The sequence below is a fragment of the Sus scrofa genome, chromosome 6, assembly GCF_054392235.1.
Source record: "Sus scrofa isolate SSC_HxYL_T2T_F1_AM1 chromosome 6, Sscrofa_HxYL_maternal_Yorkshire_Landrace_v2.0, whole genome shotgun sequence".
Classification (NCBI taxonomy): domain Eukaryota; kingdom Metazoa; phylum Chordata; class Mammalia; order Artiodactyla; family Suidae; genus Sus; species Sus scrofa.
In genome coordinates, this window is record NC_139388.1 from 53382245 (window position 1) to 53403667 (window position 21423).

Here is a 21423-nt window from a genome sequence, read left to right on the forward strand (position 1 = left end):
CTTTGCTGTACAGAAGTTGGTTACATAATTTTTTTAAGTGATGAGAGACAGCAATTGAGTCAGAATTAGGGTTAGTCAGATGGCGGAGAGGGAGCGTCTGTAGCTGAGACAGAGGTGGAGCCCCGAGACACACCCCCATCACAGCCTCGGAGCTGCCTCCCTCCGCTCCCTCCCGGTGCTGGGGTTGGGGTGGGCGGAGAGGCTGAGTCAGGGAGGGGAGAGCCCCTCCGTGGGCATCCGGCCCCCACCCCCGTGTCTCCGTCTGTCCTCCCTCCAGGCTCCTCGGGCTGCCGCAACCCCCCCCCCATGTCTGACACCTCTGTGCGTCCTGCCAAAGCTGAAACTGCCTCCCTGTCCCTTCTCCCCGCTGCTGCTGCTTCCTCCACCTCCCCCCCACCCCCTGTCCCTTTTATTCAGCCGCTGCAGCTGTCGCGTCTCCCCATGGCTTTTCATCTCCCCTCTCAGCCCCTTCTCGCCTCTGCCTCCTCTCTCCCTCAACCCCTTCTCTTCTGGGCCTCAGCTTCCCTCACTGTCTCCGCTTCCCATCCTTTCTTTCGGAGTCCCCCCCCCTCCTCTCTTCACCCTCATTTTTTCCTACCCCTCTCCGCTGTCTTGGCCCACCCGCCGCCGCCTCCTGTCTCGGCTGGTCTCTCTCCCAGGCCCAGCAGGGAGGTCCAGGTCAGGGGTTCACTGGTGGTCCCTGGGAGCCCAGAATGAGGGGTCACCACCTCGCCCCCACCCAGAAAGGGGGTGGGAAGGGGCAGTGAGGCTGTGGCCTGTCTGGCCAGAAGGAAGTGACTGTGCTGTGGCCTGGTCACCCCCGCCCCCAGGACCTGCCGGTCTGCTGCCGCCCCCAGGCTGGGGCCGAGTAAACACAGCCTCCGGCAGCCTGAGATATTTATACCGAGGTCCGGGCACAGGTCCAGTGCCCACCACAGCCCGTGCCCTGCCCTGTCCGCCACGGCCAGCCCCGAGCCAACGTGGCACCAGCCGGCAAGGGGACGCCGCAGACACAGCCTCCACTCAGCACGGAGGCTGCCCGGCGCATCGCTCAGGATGCCAGCGGCTTCACTGGAGAGACAGGATGCCCCCCTTCCCTGGAAACACCAGCGCAGATGCAGCCCCGCACGTGCAGCTGCTCGTGAACGTGAACACACTCACCCCATCGAAAATTCAAAGTGAGAGAGCAAAATAGAGACCCACACAACTGCTCACACACTCAAGGCACCAGCCCACGGTAGGGGACAAAATGCAGACACCACCTGCTCACAGACACCCACAGAGGCTGGGAACACCAGAACTGGAGGTGGACACACACAAACACACTGGGAGGACTGCAAGCATGTGGGAGACACACCCCATAGACACACAAACATACTCAGAATGCCAGCCACACACACACTGATCACGAACCCTAACCCAGAAGCTACTCACCCACAGACACAAACACTGGGAACTGTCTCTCTCTCTCTCACACACACACACACACACACACTGCAAACACCGCCCAAGTAGGAAACCCAACACACACACATTACCTCCTGGAAACACACTTTTCTCACAGACCCATATACATACACAGAAAACACCCACACTTCTAGTCAAACTTACACTAAGAACACACAAATTTACGCCCATAGAGGAAGTGCAAGGTTGTTGAGAAAAAAATCCAGACACATAACATGCTGCAGGGGTACAACCCACTCATACACACAAACTAGCCAAGTCACTGTGTCAGGACCACTTCGTGCATACCAGCTTGTACAGCAGGAACATAAAACGCAGGTGCACGCACCAGAAATGCAGCCCTCTCACAAGTGCGTGCCTGCATGCGCGTGCACACACACGGGGTTGAACGTGTGCGGATGGCATAGGCATTGAAAATCGCCTTTGGTTGGTCCACAGGCAACCCCGCCAGCAGGTACCCAACTGTGTGTCAGAGACCCCCATGCAGGTCACAAAACTCACACTACGAAGCTTGCTGAGACACACACACATTCCAATTCACCTTAGACACAAAGGCACCAACGAGTTGGAGGTCCAGGGATCTAAGGGAAAAAAGACGTTCTCTCCCTCCTCCCCTCCCCCTCCTCCCTCTCACGCTGACCCCGTCCCAGGCCCGTCGGGGGAGGGGGGCAGGAAGGCCTGAGCTGGCCTCCCCAGGCCCTGCTTCCTGCCCCGTGGGGGCCGGACGGGAAGCTGGGGCTCCAGCCGGAACCCAGGCTCCCGCCCCGCTCCTCGCCCGGACTGCTGCCCGCAGAGGCGGGGGAGGGGAGCGGGGCGCCCCGCACCCTCGGGCCCGCCCCTGCGGGTGGTTGGGGGCCCGGCCTCCTCGCGGGGCCCGGGGGCCCGGGCGGCGGGGAAGGTGCTGAGCCCGCGGCTCGCCCTGCCCTCGGCGCCGGGGCAGGTGGCCGGGGCGGGGCCGGGGCGGGGCCGGGGCCGGGCGGCCGGGAGAGCGCGGCCGGGTGCGCGGCCGGGACTTGTCCTCCGCGGAGGCGCGGGCTGGGCGTGTGAGGGCCGCGGCCCCGGGGCTGTGTTTGGGCGTGGGGGACTCTCCGTCTGGGACCCGGGGTGTGACAGCGTGTCTGGGTATGACGGCTCGGCTGCCGTCCCTAGAGCTCCCCGGGCCCGAGCGTGTGCGGCTGTCCGATGTCAGAGCGAGTGGGCACCACCGCCCGGCGTCTGTGCGATTCTGACGTGTCAGGTCTTCGTGTGTGGTGGGTGTCTGGGTGGGGCTGTGACGTGTCAGGCCGTGTGCGTGCACACGGTAATGCCTGTTTGTGACCGTGACCCCACGGAGGATGTTTGTGCAACTGTTGGTGGGTCCTAGTCTGAGTCTCTGTTTCACTTCCTGACGGGGCTCTGATGCCGAGAGGAGTGCGCGCCGCCTCTGAACCTCTGTCTGCTGGATGGTGGTTGCCACCGTGACCCTGCAGAAGGTATCCATGTGACAGCGTTTTGCTGTGTCCCTATTGAAGTCTCTGCTTATGTTGTGTCCCAGCGGAGCTCCAGGGCTGGGCTGTAGGCATGTACAATGGGGTGGCATGTGTCACACGCTGCCAGGTGACACAGTCCATGTGTCATAGGTCCTACAGGAATTTGTATCCCCTGTGGCTGAGAGGTGACTGTATTTGCGTGGGACACTGGGACACTGTCCATATTTGAACCTCTCTCTGTATGGGGGCATGTGTGTATATCTGTCCCGCATTCTCACAGAGCTGCAGTGACTACAGTTCATGTCACTGTTTCCCTGCAAGTATCTCCACACAAGAGGCCAGTGACAGTGGCAGCAGGTCCTTAGATAATGAACTCCTCTGGCCCCCACCTTACCCCCAGCGCTCTGTGGCTCCCAGACCTGGGCAGAAGGAATAACCACATTTCCACCGCTGGGCTGGGCTGGGCTGGGCAGGGCCCACACATCCAGCCCTAGTGCCACCCACAGCAAAGGAACCTCAACACTCACGCCATCCTCCCCCAGGGCAATCGCTGGGCAAAGCAGGTCAGGGCCTGGACCTGGGAAGGGCAGGGGAGAGAGAGGGGCAACTGAAACCAGGGAGGAAGAGGGGAAACTGAGAGGCCAGGGAAAGAGGAAGTGGGAGAGACTTCGGCAGCAAGACCCCAGCAAATGGGAAGAAAGGACATGCAGCAGAGGCAAACTCACCCTGGCTCGGGGTGCTGTCCTTTATCTCCTAGACAACTGGTCTCCCTGTGGTCACCCTCAGCCCTGTTCAATCTACTCTCAACCATCAGCCCGAGGGACGCTCTGAGTGACTAAATCAAATCACGTCCCCCTTCTGTTCAGAACCTTGTCATGGCTCCTGCCTCCCTCAGAGTTCAAGTTCTCACAGGTTTCCACAGGCCTGTTGTGGTTTGGAAAGCAAGACCAGTGCAGAAATTATGTGCATAGACCCTCAACTCCCAATCGCCTGGGTTCTAATCCCAGCTCTGCCACTTGCTAGCTGTGTGACCTTGACAAGGAACTTAACCTCTCTGCGTCTCAGTATTCCTGTCTGTGGAGAGGGCAGCAAATGACCTCTATAGCAGGAGTTGGCAGATTTTTTCTATCAAGGGCCAGATAGTAAATATTTTTGATTTTGCATCCAGTTTCTACTCCTCTCTGCCCTTGTAGCACTGCAACAGCCACAGAGAGTACAGAAGGTAAAGGAATGAGCACAGCTGTTCTCCAATAAAACTTTATTTACAGAAACAGGCAGCGGGTCAGAATGTGCCTGCAGGCAATAGTTTAACAACCTCTGCTCTGCTGGGCTGTGGGAAGAATGCCTTGAGCTAGTAGCTCCATACCTAGCCTGCAGAACTGTTATTACTCTCTGGCCTGTGAGTGTTACTTTCTGACTCAGATCCCAACACTTTTCCCCTTGCCCCTCCCTTCCAACCGCACTGGCCTCTTTCCCGCCGGTGTAGCTCACCCCAAATTCATCTTCACTTCCAGGACTTTGCTTTTGTCCTCCTACCATGAACACCCTCCCCCATGCTCCCCTAGGCTGCTTTCTTGGCTTCCTTCAAGGCCCAGGTGCCACCTCCTCCAAGAAGCCCTCCCACCTCCCAAAGCCCTCTCTGACCCACACTGCCTTCCTGTTTTCACACAACTTTGCTATGTCTGTCTCCCCACCAGAAAGCCGAAAGCAGGTTCTTGGTGGGCAGGAATTATTCCCTTAACCACTATGGGCTTCCTTTTCCTTTCTTTTTGTCTTTTTAGGGCCGCACCTGAGACATATGGAAGTTCCCAGGCTAGGGGTTAAATCGGAGCTGCAGCTGCCGGCCTATACCACAGCTCCCGGCACAGCCGGACCTTTAACTTACAGAACAGGGCCAGGGATTGAACCTGTGTCTTCAAGGATACCAGTCGGGTAGGTTACCACTGAGCCACAATGGAAACTCCAGCTTCCGTTTCCTTTTTAAAGTGGGTGTTATCAGAGTCCCTTTTAGCTTTGTTATGGTGGTTAAATGAGTTAATTAATATAAGGCATTCAGGATAAGGTCCAAGATGCTCAGTAAGTAAATCTAAGTAGAGTTCACCAGGAGTACCTGCTCAGGACGCGTTTGCATGAGGAGGAGGAACAAATGAATGGTGGACAGACACAGGCGGAGGCAGGCGGAGGCTGGGAGTGGGGGTCCGGTAACGTCCGAAGGAAGACCCCAGTCAGGTGCCCAACACACGGAGACCCAGTCCTCTCTCCACCTTTAATCGATCCCAAGTGGGCTTGGGGCACGATGTCCTTAAATACAGCCCCGGTGAGGCGGGCGGGGGTGGGGCCGGGCCTGCCGGGTGGGCGGGGCTGTGGGCGGGGCGGGGCCTCAGCTGCACTTGCAGGAACGCACGATCATGTTGGACAGCTGCTCCACCTTGGGCTTGCGGCCCACGTAGTACACGATGGGCAGTGGCTCCAGCGCCTGCGGCACGCAGCACGGCGCCGCCGACGCGCCCGGGTTGTGCTGGTTGTACAGAGCCAGGACCTGCCGGGCAGGTGGACGGGGTCAGGGTCGGGGGTCGTGGGGAGGGTATCCCCACCGCGCCAGCCTCTCCCCATCTCTGCCTGTCTCATCTCATATTCTGTTTCCTTCTCCTCTTTGCCTCTCCCCGTTGTCCACTCTTGGCTTGTATCTCACTGTCTCGCCTTCATCTTCTATTTATTTATTTTGCTTTTCAGGGCCGCACCCACGGCATATGGAAGTTAGGTTCCCAGGCTAGGGGGTCCAATCAGAGCTACAGCTGCCGGCCCACACCACAGCAAAGCCAGGTCCGAGCCGCATCTGCGACCTACACCACAGCTCAAGGCAACGCCAGATCCTTAACCCACTGAGCAAGGCCAGGGATCGAACCGCAACCTCATGGTTCCTAGTCGGATTCATTTACACTGTGCCACGACGGGCACTCTTCTCCTTCCATCTTATTTCTCTCTCCCTCTGTCTCTCCTGCCTTTTTCTCTCTCATTCCGTCTCTGTTTCTCTTTCTCCTTGCATCCTCCCCACCTCCTCCTCCCTCACCCAAGTTATTCATCTGGGGGGCGGGGTGTCTCCCGGTATCTGTCTCCCCTTGCTCAGATCCTGCCTCTGACTTCTCTCTCATTGCTTAAACATCCCCCTTCCAATCTCCCGGTCTCTGTTTTGTTTTATTTGTTTGGTTTTTGGCCGCACCTGCCGCATGCAGAAGTTCTGGGCCAGAGATCAGACCCTCGCCACAGCAAGACCCCAGCCACAGTAATGACAAGGCCGGATCTTTAGCTGCTATGCCACCAGGGAACTCTCATCCCTGTCTGTATTTCTGACTACCATCTCGCCACTTTATCTCTGATTTTACCCCTCTCTCTCCCTCTCCTCCTTCAGGTTCTGCTTCCCCCATCCCCGCCCCACCCCAGCCTGGGCTCCAGACGCACCTTGCTGTACTGAGTGTCTAGGCTCCAGATGTAGGGACAGGGCCCCAGGCAGAAATTGGCATGGTAGCCCTTGGGTTCATGAATCCACTTCCAGCCCAGGTCCTTCCGGAAGTCAATGTAGAGCTGCCGCACGCAGCAGTTCTTCTCCGTGGAGCTGTGAGGGGTAGGTAGAGAGGAATCCAGGTCAGAAGAAGGGGAGGAGCTGCCCCACCGCCCCCAGTGTGCATGTGTGTTCACCCTAGTGGCCCCCCAGCACAGCTTCCATCTAGGTCTGCCTCTCGGTCTCCCTTGCACCCCCGGGATAATAACCGCAAGAGCAGTAACAGTAATGGTCGTCACTAACACTGATGGAGCGCCTCCTCCAGTCCCACACTGCGCTGCGGGCATCATCATAAACTATCTCGCACACAAGGCTCAAAACAAGCCTGCATGAAGCCAAATGACCGTCCACAGCAGACGGGTATGTAAATCACGGCACATCCACACACTGGAACATAAAAAAACTCAGTGCAGCTCCCTGGGTACTGGTATGTTCTTTGTGTGCAACAAATGTTTATTAAACTACTACCATGTGCTGGGCTGGGGTCTACCGGGGACCCGGTGCAAATGAAACAGACAGAAATCCCTGGCTTCTGGAGCCACGTACTAGAGACTGTTAAGTCGATCCTCTGCCCTGAACATCGCAAACGCCCAAGTCCTCCCCAAGGACCACAGGGCTCTTCCTGATCTGGCTAATCTCAACTCCCTCTCCACGCCCACCTTCACTCCCCTCCAGCCGCACTAGCATCCTTACTGCTCCTCAGAGTCCCAGTCTAGGGCCTCTGCCCTGCTGTTCCCTCTGCCTGGCTTGCTGTTCCCACAGATACCCACTGGGGTTCTGTTTCTTCACTAATTTATACGTATACTCAAAGATCCTTCACTCGGGGAGCCTTAATTCCTAGACCACTGTCTGGCATGCAGTAGGTGCTCAATAAATACCTGTTAAAGAAATGAATGCCATCTCCTCAGAGTTTTTCCTGGACCATCCTTTCCAAAATACCAGTCCAAATGATTGTTTGGGGGGATTATTTATTTATTTTGCTCTTTTAGGCCGCAACTGCATCATATGGAAGTTCTCAGGCTAGGGATCAAATCGGAGCTGTAGCTACCAACCTACACCAGAGCTCACGGCAATCCCAGATCCTTAACCCACTAAGCAAAGCCAGGGATTAAACCCGCGTCCTCACCGATACTAGTTGAATTCAGAACCCGCTGAGCCACAATGGGAACTCCCAAATGATTTTTGTTGTTTGGTTTTTTACTGTGGCTGAGCTGCATGGCTTGCAGGATCTCAGTTCCCTGACCAGGGACTGAACCTGGGTCACGGCAGTGAAAGTGCCAAATTCTAACCACTAGGCCTCCAGGGAACTCCCACCAATCCAAATGATTGTTAATTCCATTCAGTGTAATGACGGCATTTCAGTTACGCAAAAAAATCTGAAAATATCTGCATTTGAAATAGGGCAAATCTTTTTTTTTTTTTTTTTTTTTTTTTGGCTGCACCTGAGGCATATGGAAGTTCCCAGGCCAGGGACTGAACCCGTGCCACAAGAGTGACCCGAGCCACTGCATGACAATGCCAGATCCTCAACCCACTGAGCCACCAGGGAACTCCTACGAAGTGTTTTGGTTTTATTCCTTTTTTTTCTTTTTTTGTCTTTTTAAGGCCGCACCTGTGGCATATAGAAATTCCCAGGCTAGGGAGTTCCCGTCGTGGCGCAGTGGTTAACGAATCCGACTAGGAACCATGAGGTTGCGGGTTCGGTCCCTGCCCTTGCTCAGTGGGTTAATGATCCGGCGTTGCCGTGAGCTGTGGTGTAGGTTGCAGACGCGGCTCGGATCCCGCGTTGCTGTGGCTCTGGCGTAGGCCGGTGGCTACAGCTCCGATTCAACCCCTAGCCTGGGAACCTCCATATGCCGAGGGAGCAGCCCAAGAAATAGCAACAACAACAAAAGACAAAAAAAAATTTAAAAAAATAAAAAAATAAAAAAATAAAGAAATTCCCAGGCTAGGGGTTCAATCAGAGCTGCAGCTGCCACCTAAACCACAGTCACAGCAATGCCAGATCAGAGCTGCATCTGCAACCCACGACACAGATTGTAGCAATGCCAGATCTTTAATCCACTGAGCAAGGCCTGGGATCGAACCCGCATCCTCACAGAGACAGCATTGGGTTCTTAACCACCTGAACCACAATGAGAACTACCAAAGTGATTATTAAAAACCTAACATTGGAGTTTCCTGGTGCTACACTGGATTGTTAAGGATCCAGCATTGTCGCTGAAGTAGCTGGGGTTGCTGCTGTGGCATGGGTTCAGTCTCTGGCCCAGGAATTTCCACATGCCATGCTGCAGACACAGGAAAGAAAAAAAAAAGCCTCTTCAGAGAGCTAAGGGTCTCTCAAGTATCCTTTCTAGGTTTGGTCCACGTGCAAGTATTTTCCAACTCAAAAATCAACACGGAGAGTTGCCACTGTGGTACAGTGGAAACGAATCTGACTAGTAAGCATGAGGTTGCAGATTCGATCCCTGGCCCACTCAGTGGGTTAAGGATCCGGCATTGCCATGAGCTCTGGTGTAGGTCACAGACTCGGCTCGGATCTGGTGTTGCTGTGGCTGTGGAATAGGCCAGCAGCTGTAGCTCTGATTTGATCCCTAGCCTGGGAACCTCCATATGCCGCAGGTGTGGCGCTAACAAGAAAAAAAAAAAAATCAGTAGAGAAGTTCCCACAGTGGTGCAATGGGATCAGCAGCATCTCTGGAGCACTGGGAAGCAGGTCCGAGCCCTGGTCCAGCACAGCGGGTTAAGGATCTGGCGTAGGCTCAGATCTGATCCCTGGCCTGGGAACTCCGCCATGGGGCAGCCAAAAAAGAAAATTTAAAAATCAACTGAGACTTAACAAATTTCAAGGCCATACAAGGCAGGTGCTATTATTATTCTCATTTGAAAGATGAAGAAACTGAGCCTCTGAGAAGGGGGAATGTTGTCTGCTCCCGTGTAGCCTGTACGTGGTGGAGCTTGGGGCCAGTTCACAGCTAACTCTGCCACCCCAGAGTCTGTGGCCTCACCTGACCAGTGTGACCAGGCCAGCTCAAGCAGAAGGGGAGGAAGTGATACACAGGACCTCCCAGGGAAGGAGCCACAGGGCCCTGAGAAGAAAGTCAGGAAACTGAGATTCCTGTGAGCTCAGCCTGGTCCCTTCCGAGTCTGGTTAGGCCTCAGTTTCCCAGGTGCACAAAGATTTGGGGGATAATAGATCAAATAAGATGTTGTCAAAGACCCAGGAGGCATCAGGAAGTCCATGTGTGGGCTCAGGGGGCCTGAGATCCCCAAACCATATGCACATATGTATGTAGAGGCATATTTTGGGGGAAAAGGTTCCTGGCTTTCAGCTTCTCAAGCGGGTCCTGGACTCACAAGAGGGGAAGAACCACTGTCCAGAATAATCTTTCCTTTCTGGTCCAGCTCTAGGTGGGGCTCTGAGGTCCTGCTATTTCAAGAGAGTGTGATGCTATTATCCAATCCAGCTTTTCTCCATGTGGAGTCCTGGAGCAGCAGCAGCAGAGAACTTTGGGGAAACGCAAAAATTCTAAGGCCCCATCCCAGACCCACTGAATCTGTAACTGGGGGTGGGGATAGGGGGCAGCAGGTCACATGTAAAAAGCCCTCCAGGTGACCTTGAGGCACCGCTAACCAACTGGTTCAGTGTATGCTCGTAGACAGCTGCCTTCTAGGCCCTGTGATACACGAGGTCAGGGCCCTTGACACTCAGCCATCCAGGCCACCAGGACCCAACAGCAAAAGAAAACTGCTTGGGGAGTTCCTATTATGGCTCAGTGGTAATGAACTCAACTAGTATCCATGAGGGTGTGGGTTTGATCCCTGGCCTTGCTCAGTGGGTTGGGGATCCAGCATTGCTGTGGCTGTGGTGCAGGCTGGCAACTGAAGCTCGGATTTGGCCCTTGGCCTGGGAACTTCCATATGCCACGGGTGTGGTCCTAAGGAAAAAAAAAAAAAAAAAAAACCAAAAAACCTCAATCCATTCATTCATTCACAGAGTCCTTGGGCTGAGGGTGGGATCTTGTGGTAAAGGAGACTGGGAGCAGAGCTGACTTTCAAGCAAAATTGTATGTAACAAATCACAAAGGCTTCATCAAAATATTAAGCAGGGGAAGGCCAAGGTCAGGTTATCATTCTGAATTGGCAACATTCTAATTCTGAATTTTGACATTCTAGGACTACAACTTTTCAACTTTCTTAGATTGCAGTACACCAGCATTTCAAGATTCTGACGCACCAACAGCTTTCCAACTTTCTAGGATTCTCACATTCTAGCTCTTGAGGATCTTGGCATTCTTGAATTCCAATATTTCAAAATTGCATTCCAACATTCCACAATTCTGAGCCCATCCACTCAAGAGGTCCAAGCTGCCACTTTCTAAGATCCCTGCCTTCCAAGATTCTAACAAGATTCCAGCGCTGAGTCCCAACATTCTAGATTACCAATATTCAGGCCTTCTCCAACTCCAACATTTGTGGATGCTAGTATTTTAACACAGGGTTCCTCTCTTCTGGGCCCAATATTCAAAGACTTCAATCTGCCAACATTGGAAGACTCCAGTCTGTCAGTGGTATAGGAATTCAACATGGCAATCTCCCAATTATGAATTCCCAAGTTCTAGGATCCCAACATTGCTGAAGTCCAACATTCTCAGATTTTAATAATTAAAACCAATTTTTTTTTTTTTTTTTGGTCTTTTTAGGGCCATACCTACAGCATATGGAGGTTCCCAGGCTAGGGGTTGAATCGGAACTGTAGCCACAGGCCTACACCACAGCCACAGCAACATGGGATCTGAGCCTCCTCTGCAACCTACACCACAGCTCATGGCAATGCTGGATCCTTAACTCGCTGAGCAAGGCCAGGGATCGAACCTGCATCATCATGGATGCTAGTCGGGTTTGTTTCCACTGAGCCACGATGGGAACTCCTAACACCAAATTCTAACATCCTAGAATCCCAACTTTCTAGAACCCCAAGCTCCCAACAGCAGCTGGAATTCAATATGGTGACCTTCCAATACTGAATTCCCACAGTCTCAGTGTTCAACATCCTCTGATGCCACAACCTGGTCTCAACAGTCAAGGACCCCTAGTTTGCACGCGCCAGCATCCTAGGCCTCGGACATCGTCCCCCGAGCCACGTACCCAACCTGCACTGCCTGCTCAGCGGATGCTAAGGAGGGCCCGGAAGGCCTCAGCGGAAGGCTGCAAGGTTCACCTGAAGCAGTAGTTGGTATCCAGGGCTCGGCGGTGCCGGGAGCTGTGCAGGTGCTGGGCCCTCTCCAGCGGGGTGGCCATGAGGAGCAGGAAGGGCCGGTTCATGCCGTGAATGGTGGCCAGGTCACCCCGGCGGCCAGAATTGAACCCTGCTTTGGTTTAGGAGTCAGGGAGCGGATAGGGTTGGGGGAGACATACACACACACACTCAGATGGATGAGTAGGGGGTGGGCAGGGGAAGAACGCGCCCACGCGCGCGCACGTGCGCACGCGCGTGCACACACACGCACAGAGTCACTGCTGGGCACAGGGCTGGGCCAGGGAGGCGGGCCTCACCGTTAATTTCCACGTGGAGTGTGTTATCTTTGCTGTCACAGGAACAGTGGGCACTGAGGCGAAAACCCTCTATAGCCTCTGCGGGAGTGGGAAGAGGGAAGCCAGTGTGAGGGGGCGGCTCCTTCCTCCTGGGGGAGGTGGAAGGAAGTAGCAACTCTCCAGGGTGGGCGGCCAGGGAGCTCCTTCCTGCCCCTTCCCCTGTCTGCCTTCCCGCTGCATCCTCTTGCTCCAGTTCTTAGCCTGCAGCCTCCTCCACCTTCAGGTCTCAGCTCAACTGCCTCCTCCTCCAGGAGGCCATCTAGGCCGGAGCCCCTCCCAGGCGGTGACAGCATCGATTTTCTCCACAGCACTCACCCTCTCTGATATTTGTATTTGGCCATTTATTTCCCTCATTGTTCTCTGTGGCAAGCAGGATACATGGGGGCGGAATCCTTGTTTTCTTGTTCCCTGCTCGGCTGGCCCACAGTCGCAACAACAAACATCTACTGAGTGTGCTGGGTGCCAGATCCCGTTCCAGATGCTCTGTGTGCATTCTTTCCTTTGATTTTCACCAGAGCTCCCCACCAGACAGATGAGGAGGCCAAGGCCCACAAAGTGGGGGTAACTCACCCCAGGTGGGAAAAGGCGGGGCTGGGACACAAGCGCCCAGGCTCTTGTTCCAGGGCTGACCAGGGCTCGAACCCACGCCAAAGCAGTAACCAGAGCTACCACAACAGCAGTGACAACACTGGTCCTTAACCGCTGAGCCACAAGAGAACTCCGAGAAAGGTTTCTTGAATGAATGAGTGAACGCGTTCCTAAGCTCCTACTATGTGCCAGACAGTGTTGGGGGCTGTGGATTCAGCAATGACCAAGACCTTTGTCCAGCAGCCCAGGATATTCGTCCCAGTGCCCACCTGCTCTCTCACCGCCATCTTTTCATCTGGTCAAACCATCCCTTTTCCCATGAGTCTCAACACAATCCTCCTCACCCAGGAAGCCCTCCTGGACCCCTCCGGATGGGTCTGGGTGTCCACTCTGGGCTCCCACGGCACTTACAGCCTCCCTCCCCCTGGCCCTGATCACTGGGGCCATCACAGCCAGCCAGGGCTCTGCTAAGACTTCCTAGGTGTCTAGAAGTGGCTGTGGGTCCCATGAGGGCAAGCCTAGAGATGGTGACGGAGTGACCCCCACACCACCAGCACGGGGCCAGGCACAGAGCAGGGACCTGCTGGCACTGACTGAATGAAGGGATGAGTGAAAGGGCGATTAGGAAGGGAGGCCTGAGCACTGTGGACTCAGGCGGCACGGGACAGACACAGTTCTCTTCCAGACAGATCAGGCGTGTCAGGCTCTCCCTGGACTCAAGGCCTCTGCACACCCTCTCCCTCTGCCTCAAACACTCTTGTTTGTTTTTGTTTTATTTTATTTATTTATTTATTTATTTATTTTTGTCTTTTTGCTATTTCTTTCGGCCGGTCCCGCGACATATGGAGGATCCCAGGCTAGGGGTTCAATCGGAGCTGTAGCCACTGGCCTATGCCAGAGCCACAGCAACGCAGGATCCAAGCCGCGTCTGCAACCTACACCACAGCTCACGGCAACGCCGGATCGTTAACCCACTGAGCAAGGGCAGGGACCGAACCCGCAACCTCATGGTTCCTAGTCGGATTCGTTAACCACTGCGCCACGACGGGAACTCCTGTTTTTGTTTTATTCTTTTCAGGGCCACACCTGTGGCATATGGAGGTTCTCAGGCTAGGGATCGAATTGGAGCCGCAGCTGCTAGCCTACATCAGAGCCATAACAATGCAGGATCTGAGCCATGTCTGTGATCTACACCACAGCTCACAGAAACACCAGATCCTTAACCCACTGAGCGAGGCCAGGGATCGAACCCACATCCTCATGGATACTAGATGGGTTTGTCACCACTGAGCCACAATGGGAACTCCTGCCTTGATCACTCTTGTCCCTCCTTCCTCCCCAGGCTGGGTCACTCAAACCCCAGACACCCACTTCAATGTCCCCTCCTCCAGGAAGCCCTCCCTGACCTCCTGGTCTGGCTCAGAGGCCCTCCTCTGAGCTCCCCATCCCAATCCTGTCCAACTCTGGGACATTACTACCTGGTTTTTATTTTTCACTTTTTGGGACCGTACCCACAGCATGCAGAAGTTCCCAGGCCAGGGACTGAACGTGAACCACAGCAGCAACAACACTGAATCCTTAACAGCTAGGCCACCAGGGAGCTTTTTTAGGTTTTTTCCCCAAATCCCCTCACCCTACCACGAGGGCAAGGATGGGGCGGTTTGGGTCACTGCAGTGTCCGCAGCATCACTCAGCACAGGGCAGGTGCTCAGGAAACGGATTAACCATTCATCACTCAGGTTTGAGTGTCTGGGGAAGAGGGCCAGGCCCGGGCTCTTTGGCACCAACATGGGGTGGGGGGTACTAGGCAGGGCAATCCCAGGACAAACAATGGGCTCAAGGCTATTACAAAATAGGGGTGGGGCAGACAAGCGGTCCTCACCTCTGCGGGTCAGCCACTGCCGCACAACTCCGGTGACATCAAAGGACAGCCACTCCGGTGAGTCACTGGGGGCCAGCAGCCGGTTGCTGAGGTAGCGCCAGGAATCATTGCTGTATTTCTGGAGGATGATGAATTTGGGGAGGAAACAGTGGGTAGATGCCGCCACTCACCCCCATGTCCACTGCAGCCCTCCCTCCACCCGCTCCCCAAACCGGCCCTCCAACAGCCCCCTCGAAGACATCCACACAGAGGCCCCCCAGTAACTGCCCAGGCCCAGAGCAGCCCGCAGGGGAGGGAGAGCCCCAGGCTGGGGTCAAGGCACATGGGCAGCTCAGCCTCCACCCTGGACCTCAGGCATGGCCCTGGAAAACCCCTCTCCCGCTTTGGCCTCGGTTTCCCCACTGGTGAAATGCCAGGCCCCTTTCAGCCTGGACAGCCCACGAGGCTATGATTCTCCTTCCAGACATCGTGAGGGTTATTAACTATACAGTTCTGGAAATTTGGCCACCCGAACACCAAAAGTCTATAGGGGTTTCTGGGGGCTTATGTTAGAAGTCATTCCATAACTCCAGCCCTCGGGGAGCACCCCGGAATTACCTGTTCAATCAGCCTGAGAAATTCTATGAGACTAAAGTTCTACAAACCCAGGAGTCTGACGTGTCACCAACCTAGATGTTGCAGATGCCTGCCCTCCCTGTGGAATGACCCCTGGAAGTCGGCAGCACGAAGCCAGGTTCTCTAGACTCCAAGAAGTTAACACTAAAAGTTCCTTGTGAAAAGAGTCTACCACCTGCTATGGAATAGAACATTCTACCTGATAGGGATTCTGGCTCACATGACCTTCAAGAGAATCCAGTCCTTCTGGAGGACCCAATCTTCCTGGAGACTCTAAATCTTCTAGAACAGAGCTATCCAAAGAACTTTCTGTGTTGATGGAAATGTTCTTTATCTGTGGTGTCCAAAATAGCAGCCACTAACCCCATGTGACTATGGGCCACTTGAAATACGGTCAGTGAGACTGAGGAACTGAATTTTTTCTCTCGTTTAATTTTTTTTTTTTTTTGGCTGCACCCGCAGCATATGGAAGCTCCCAGGCTAGGGGTCTAATCAGAGCTGCAGCTGCTGGCCTACCCCACAACCACAGCATCGCCAGATCTGAGCCACGTCTGCGACCTACACCACAGCTCACGGCAATGCTAGATCCTTAACCCACTGAGCGAGGCCAGGGATCAAACCTGCAACCTCATGGATACTAGTCAGGTTTGTTACGGCTGAGCCACAACAGGAACTCCCTCTTTCATTTCATTTGAACAACTTAAATGGCCATACGTGGCTAGTGGCTGCTGTGTGGGACAGAGCATTTTGAGTCTCCAACCTTTCCAGAGATTGCAACTTTCAGGAGTCCTGAGTTCTTCGAGTCCAACTCCTAAGATTCAGGCCTTCTAAATGTTTATCGTCCAAAGGCTATAGGTGTCGGAAAGCACTGTGTCTGTGCCCACCACCCCATCCTTCGGGGTCCATCTGTGTGGATCTCGGTAGCCACCAGCCTTCCAGCCACCACAGCACTGCCCCAGCCCAGGCCACCTTTGGGGCCCAGACCCCCACCTGGTATAGCTCCACGTGCTGCTCCACTTTTAACTTGAGCCTCAGCAGGCGCAGCTCTGCCCGAGAGAGCAATACAGGTTCCGGCACCGCTTCCCGGAGCTCCGACGTGTTGAACAGCATATATAAGCTGTGGGGGGTGCCCTTGAATTTATCATAGATTTCTAGGCAGGAGCGGAGAGGGGGGATGTTAGGGCTTAACAGGCACAGGAGGGTTGGCACACCCCAAGTCTAAGGGCTGACAGAACTGGGTTGGAGCCCCCCCACCAGACGCTTTTTAGCTGTGCGACCTTGGGCACCGGGCTTCTCTCTGGGTTTGTTTCTTCCTCTTTAATCGAGGTCTCATCCACCTTCCCCTCCCACCATGCAGGAAGTGTGCCCTCAGTACGAGGCTGGCACCGGGGTGGGGGCTGCTCTGCTTACTCAGGCCTCCCCAGCACTTACAGCCGCCAATGCAAGTTATGGGTTTTTTTTCTCTCTTTTTCTTTCTTAGGGTCAGAAGTTCCTGGGCTAGGGGTTGAATCAGAGCTGCAGCTGCCGGTCTACGCCACAGCCACAGCAATGCCAGAGGGAGCCGCAGATCGTGGCAATGCCAGATCCTTAATCCACTGAGCAAGGCCAGGGGTCAAACCCGCATCTTCATGGCTACTAGTCAGTTTCTTAAACTGCCAAGCCACTGAACTCCCCAAATGCAAGTTACATTGCATAGGGATTGAGGGCATTTGGATCAGACTGTGTGCCTCTACTGCCTTCTGTGACTTTGAGCAAGTCACATTCCCTCTTGGAGCCTCAGTTTCCTATTCATTTTTTTTTTTTTTTTTTTTTGTCTTTTGTTGTTGTTGTTGTTGCTATTTCTTGGGCCGTTCCCGCGGCATATGGAGGTTCCCAGGCTAGGGGTTGAATCGGAGCTGTAGCCACCGGCCTACGCCAGAGCCACAGCAACGCAGGATCCGAGCCGCGTCTGCAACCTACACCACAGCTCACGGCAACGCCGGATCCTTAACCCACTGAGCAAGGGCAGGGACCGAACCCGCAACCTCATGGTTCCTAGTCAGATTCGTTAACCACTGTGCCACGACGGGAACTCCAGTTTCCTATTCTTTAGGAAAGATCAACTTGACATCAAGTTCTCTGCTTCTCAACCCAGGCTCTCCTAACTGAAGCACTGTGTACCTTTGGTCTCCTCTCTCTGTGCCAGATTCTCCCCTGTAAGGCAAGGACTGACTGCAGGATGACAGTGTGAAATAAGTGAGATGATGGCAGATAAAGCATGTCGCAAAGAGACTGCATACTGTGGTCACACCAATGTGTGTGTTCAACAACCCCATGACGAAGATACTGTTATTATACCCATTTTATAGGTGAGGAAACTGAGGCACAAAGAGATGAAGCAACTTGCCCCAAGACCACACAGCTAGGAAACTGCAGAATGGAGATTCCAACTCAGGCAGTCTGATTCCAGAGACTCTGTTAACCCCTAGACTATGCTGCCTCCCTGCTAATATGACCTTACTCTTGTTATTGTTATTACTAATAATTGCTTCCTCCCTCAGCTGGATAGAGATGGCAAAGTTCATTCTAGGTAGGAATGGCTTCAAGGGCAGAGGAAAGGGAACAGAGAAAATTAGGAAGAGTGTCTTCTAATCTAGAAAAAGTTGGGGGCTGGGAATGAGGAGGCCAGCCATGAAGGCCTGGTCAACTGGGGAAGTTGCTTTCCGCCTGTGCATGGGGGGTGGGGGACATGCTGGAGACATCTGATGAGAAAGGACAGAGGAAGCCCCTTCTGGGGGCCTCCTTCCCCTACTAGTCCTTGTCTAGCCAGGCCAGTCACCCCCCCCCTCACCCGCCAAATAAGCCCTATCTTGGCCCAGGGGTTACTCAGCAGACCCCAAAGGGAGGGTAGAGCACAAGCGGGGAGACAAACAGGGAGGAAGAGAGATAGAAGGGCCAGGAACGGTCAGAGGGGAGAGCTGGAGATTGGGGTATGGAGAAGAAAAAGAGAAAGAAGAGGTGGCGAGGCAGAAACTAGAAGATTCAGACAGTGACAGAGCACGACGGGAGAGATGGAAAGGCAAAGATGGGCGATAGAGACACACAGGAAGAGAGACGTAGAGTTCAGAGACCAGATGGAGGCATAAAGGGATTGAAGGTGTCAGTGCTGAAAAAATCTCTACAACGTAAGTGAGGCGACCAGGACGGAAAAGGTGACACAGAGATGCGAGTAGGTAGAGGCGTCATTTGGCTGAAGTCGCAACTGGGCGCACAAATGGGCCAGAGACCCACAACTACACGGGCCAAGGAAGAAAGCGAAGGCGGAGGGGGCGCCCCCAAGCCTCCGGGCCACGCGGGACGCCTGGGTCCCCGCGCGGGTGCTCGAGGGGCCGGCCCAGCGGTAGCCCCGCCCAGAGCTGGGGGTGAAGAGGGCGGGAGGCGCCGCCGGCGCGAGGGCGGGGACCGGACCTGTCTCGTCTCGCCTCGGGCTCCGCGCGCGATCCCCCCCCCACCCCCCGCCACCAGGCACGGGAAGGAAAGGGAGGGGAGGGAGGGCGAGGCGGCCGGACACTGGGGTTTCCCCAGCCTCCCAGAGAGGAACTAAGAGTTTGGGGTCCTGGCTCTCCGCGTCTAGCTCTACGTAGTCCTCCTGCCCCCTTCCGGAAGCGCAGGCTCCTCCCCCCGCGCGTGGCACCCACGTGGGGCTTCCTCACCCATACCAGTTCGGTTTTCTTACCCCGATCTTGTAGAGTCGCACCCACCCACCTCTCCCCCTATGGCTCGACTGCTCACTCAGCCTTCTGCCTTCCATCCCGGGGACATGGGAGTCGCTCGCTGCTCCCAGCATGGCACGGTCCTTCTCTCCTCTGCCTCCTCCCAGGTCCACCTTTCCCACGCTTGTCTCGCCGCTCTATAAACCCCTTCCCACGACCCAGTATTCTAGGTTTCCTGGGGCCCCGCTTCCTCCGCCGGGCTTCCTTCTCTCAAGTCCGTGTGCGAAATACTCAGGGCGCCTCTCCGCGCATCCCTGGCACTCCAACTGGGGTCTACTTTCCCGCTAGCTTCCTCCACCCTACGACATCGCGCCCCCCTTTTTTCCCCGCATGTATCACCCCTCCCCGCCTCTCTCTCTGAGCCCTCCCCAGATCCTTCGTACTCTCCTCTAGCCCTGTGCAAGTGGGTCCACTCTCCACTTCTTTGGCACCTCCGGGGTTCGTTTCACCTAGTTTTTCTGTCTTTCTTGGATCTTCCTGCCACACGACCCCTAAGCTCTGGGTCCGCTTACCCACTCTCTCTCCTTTCCCAAATTCTGGGGTCCTCGATTTTTCCGAATCAGGCTCCCTCTCTGCAGCCCCTACCCCACGACCCCTCATTTTATTGCACCCTGCAAGGGGAAGTGCTTTTCTACTCCCCCTGCAACTGCTTCGCTTCTCTCCCTCTAATGGACTCCCCCCACGATCCCACATGTTCCTGTCGCTCTCTAAAAGCGGTCCACTTCGCTATCTCCTCTTCAAGACTAGGTATCTGGGACATAGGGAGCTCAGCCCTATCTTCTTTGGGACCCCCCCCCCGCCAACGCGTTCCCGGCACCCCCGGGGTCCTCTTCCTCCGGCCAGTTTCCTCTAGGGTAATTTCCTCCCCGTGACCCCTGCACTCCGGCGCCCCCTGGGGGCTCCCCTCCAGGATCCCCGGCCCTTCTGAGCTCACGGTTGCCGCTTTCCACCATTAGCACGCGGGTGACCTCCTTGGCGTAGTAGTCCGCCTCTGGCTCGGGCTCCGGTTCGACACTTTCCCCGGCTACCCGGTCGCGGGTACTGTTGTAAAGAGCCAGTACGGCCTCAGGCAGCGGGCCGGGCGGCACGTCCCCCTGGCTCGGGGGGCTGGCGAGCCGAAGCTTGGACAGAATCTGGCCGCGAATGGCCTCGATGCGCTTCCGCTTCACCAGCTCCATGTCGATGGTCTTGCAGGTGGACAGTCCGGCGGCCGGCCGGCCAGGCGTCAGCACTAGCAGCCACAGCAGCGGCAGCAGCAGCGGCAAGAGCCGCAGCCCCGAAGGCGGCATGGGGGAGGCGGCGCCCCCCGGCACAGCCGAGAGTGCGAGCCGGCTGGGGTAGGAAGAGGGAGGCCCCGCCCCTACAGGGGCTGAGGGGTCTCCCCAGAAAAGGTAGGAGGATCTGGGGTGGGAGGGAAGTTGAGGCTCTCAGGGAGAACGGAGGAGCAGAGGTGGAAGGGAGGCTCTGATGGGTGGGTTCTCGGTATCCTACGGAAAAAACCGAGATGGGCGAGATCTGGTACCAGAGGTGGGTGGTCTTGAATAGGAAAGCTGAGGCAGGTCTGAGACAGATTCCGTCTCCCGGATCCGAGAAGGGTCCTTGGATGCGCAGGGGCTCAGCAGAGAGGCTGAGAGTGGGGAAGTGTGCAGGGGGGTGCGCCCGAGCTTTGGGGTCAAGTCTTCGCGGGAGTCGGGTTTGCGGCTCCAGACGGCAGGTCCGGAATGGGGGCACCTAGGGAACGCCGCGCAGGGGGCCGGGAGGGAGCAAGCGTCCGAGGCGGTGGTAGGGTGCGGTCTGGGGTCCCCAAGTCCTGCCTCGCGGGGCAGCGCTGCGCGAAGCGGTCCCCGCGCCTCGGGCTCCCAGCGGCAGCGGAAAAGTCTCAAAACTTTTTTTCCTCTTCTCCCAACCAGCTCGTCCCTCCTCCCGCTCCTCCTCCCCCTCCTCCCCGCAGCGGCGGCGGCGGCGGCGGCGGGGGCGGCGGCGGCTCGCCTCAGACCCTGGGGCCTCGGGCTGCTCCTCGGCGGCTTCTTCCTCCTCTTCTGGCTGAGGCTGGCCCCGCAGGCGGCTCCGAGCCGGGGGGTGCCCCGGAGGGGGCGTCCCCCCTGCCCCCGGCCGGGGGCCTAGCTGTCTGGTGGATCCGCGGCGGGAGGAGGGGGGTGGGACGAAGCCGGGCGCGAAGGGCGGCGGCGGCGGCTGCAGGGACCGGCTGGGGCGGCGGGGGGTTTTGAAGCCGCCCCGGCCCCACCCAGGAAGCGCGCGGGGCGGGGGCGGCCCTCAGGGGGAAGGCTTGGGGGGGCCGGGCCGCCGTCCTCATCTCGCGTGGGCGGGCTCCAAGGGGGGTCCCTTAAGCCCTAGCGGGAGGGGGCGGTCACCCGGCTCCGCCCCAACAGGGTGCTGCCTCCTGGCGGCCGAGCGCTACTAAGGCGGGCGGCTGTGATGCGTGCGGCTTTGAGGGTGGCTTGGGGAGCCACTGAGAGAAAGGCGACCTGGTGGGGA

At 56.1% G+C, this 21423-nt stretch overlaps 1 protein-coding gene across 3 annotated transcripts; it reads right to left on the minus strand.

The window, feature by feature from the left end:
- Positions 1-4177: 4177 nt before the first annotated feature.
- TGFB1 (transforming growth factor beta 1) lies at positions 4178-21126 on the minus strand. 3 transcript variants are annotated; one of them, XM_021093503.2, is made up of 7 exons: positions 19862-21126; positions 16166-16326; positions 14561-14678; positions 12052-12129; positions 11717-11867; positions 6396-6549; positions 4178-5475 (listed from the first exon to the last, which is right to left on the minus strand). In XM_021093503.2, exons 1-7 carry the CDS (start codon positions 20214-20216, stop codon positions 5317-5319), a joined length of 1176 nt encoding a protein of 391 aa, XP_020949162.1. In that variant the 5' UTR covers positions 20217-21126; the 3' UTR covers positions 4178-5316.
- Positions 21127-21423: the final 297 nt, after the last annotated feature.

Coding starts and splice junctions, on each gene's coding strand:
- TGFB1 (XM_021093503.2), bottom strand. CDS start 20,216: ATGCCGCCTTCGGGGCTGCGGCTCTTGCCGCTGCTGCTGCCGCTGCTG. Junction 11,868..12,051: donor ACTCCACGTGGAAATTAACG/GTGAGGCCCGCC, acceptor CCTAAACCAAAG/CAGGGTTCAATTCTGGCCGC. Junction 6,550..11,716: donor GATACCAACTACTGCTTCAG/GTGAACCTTGCA, acceptor TACCCCTCACAG/CTCCACGGAGAAGAACTGCT.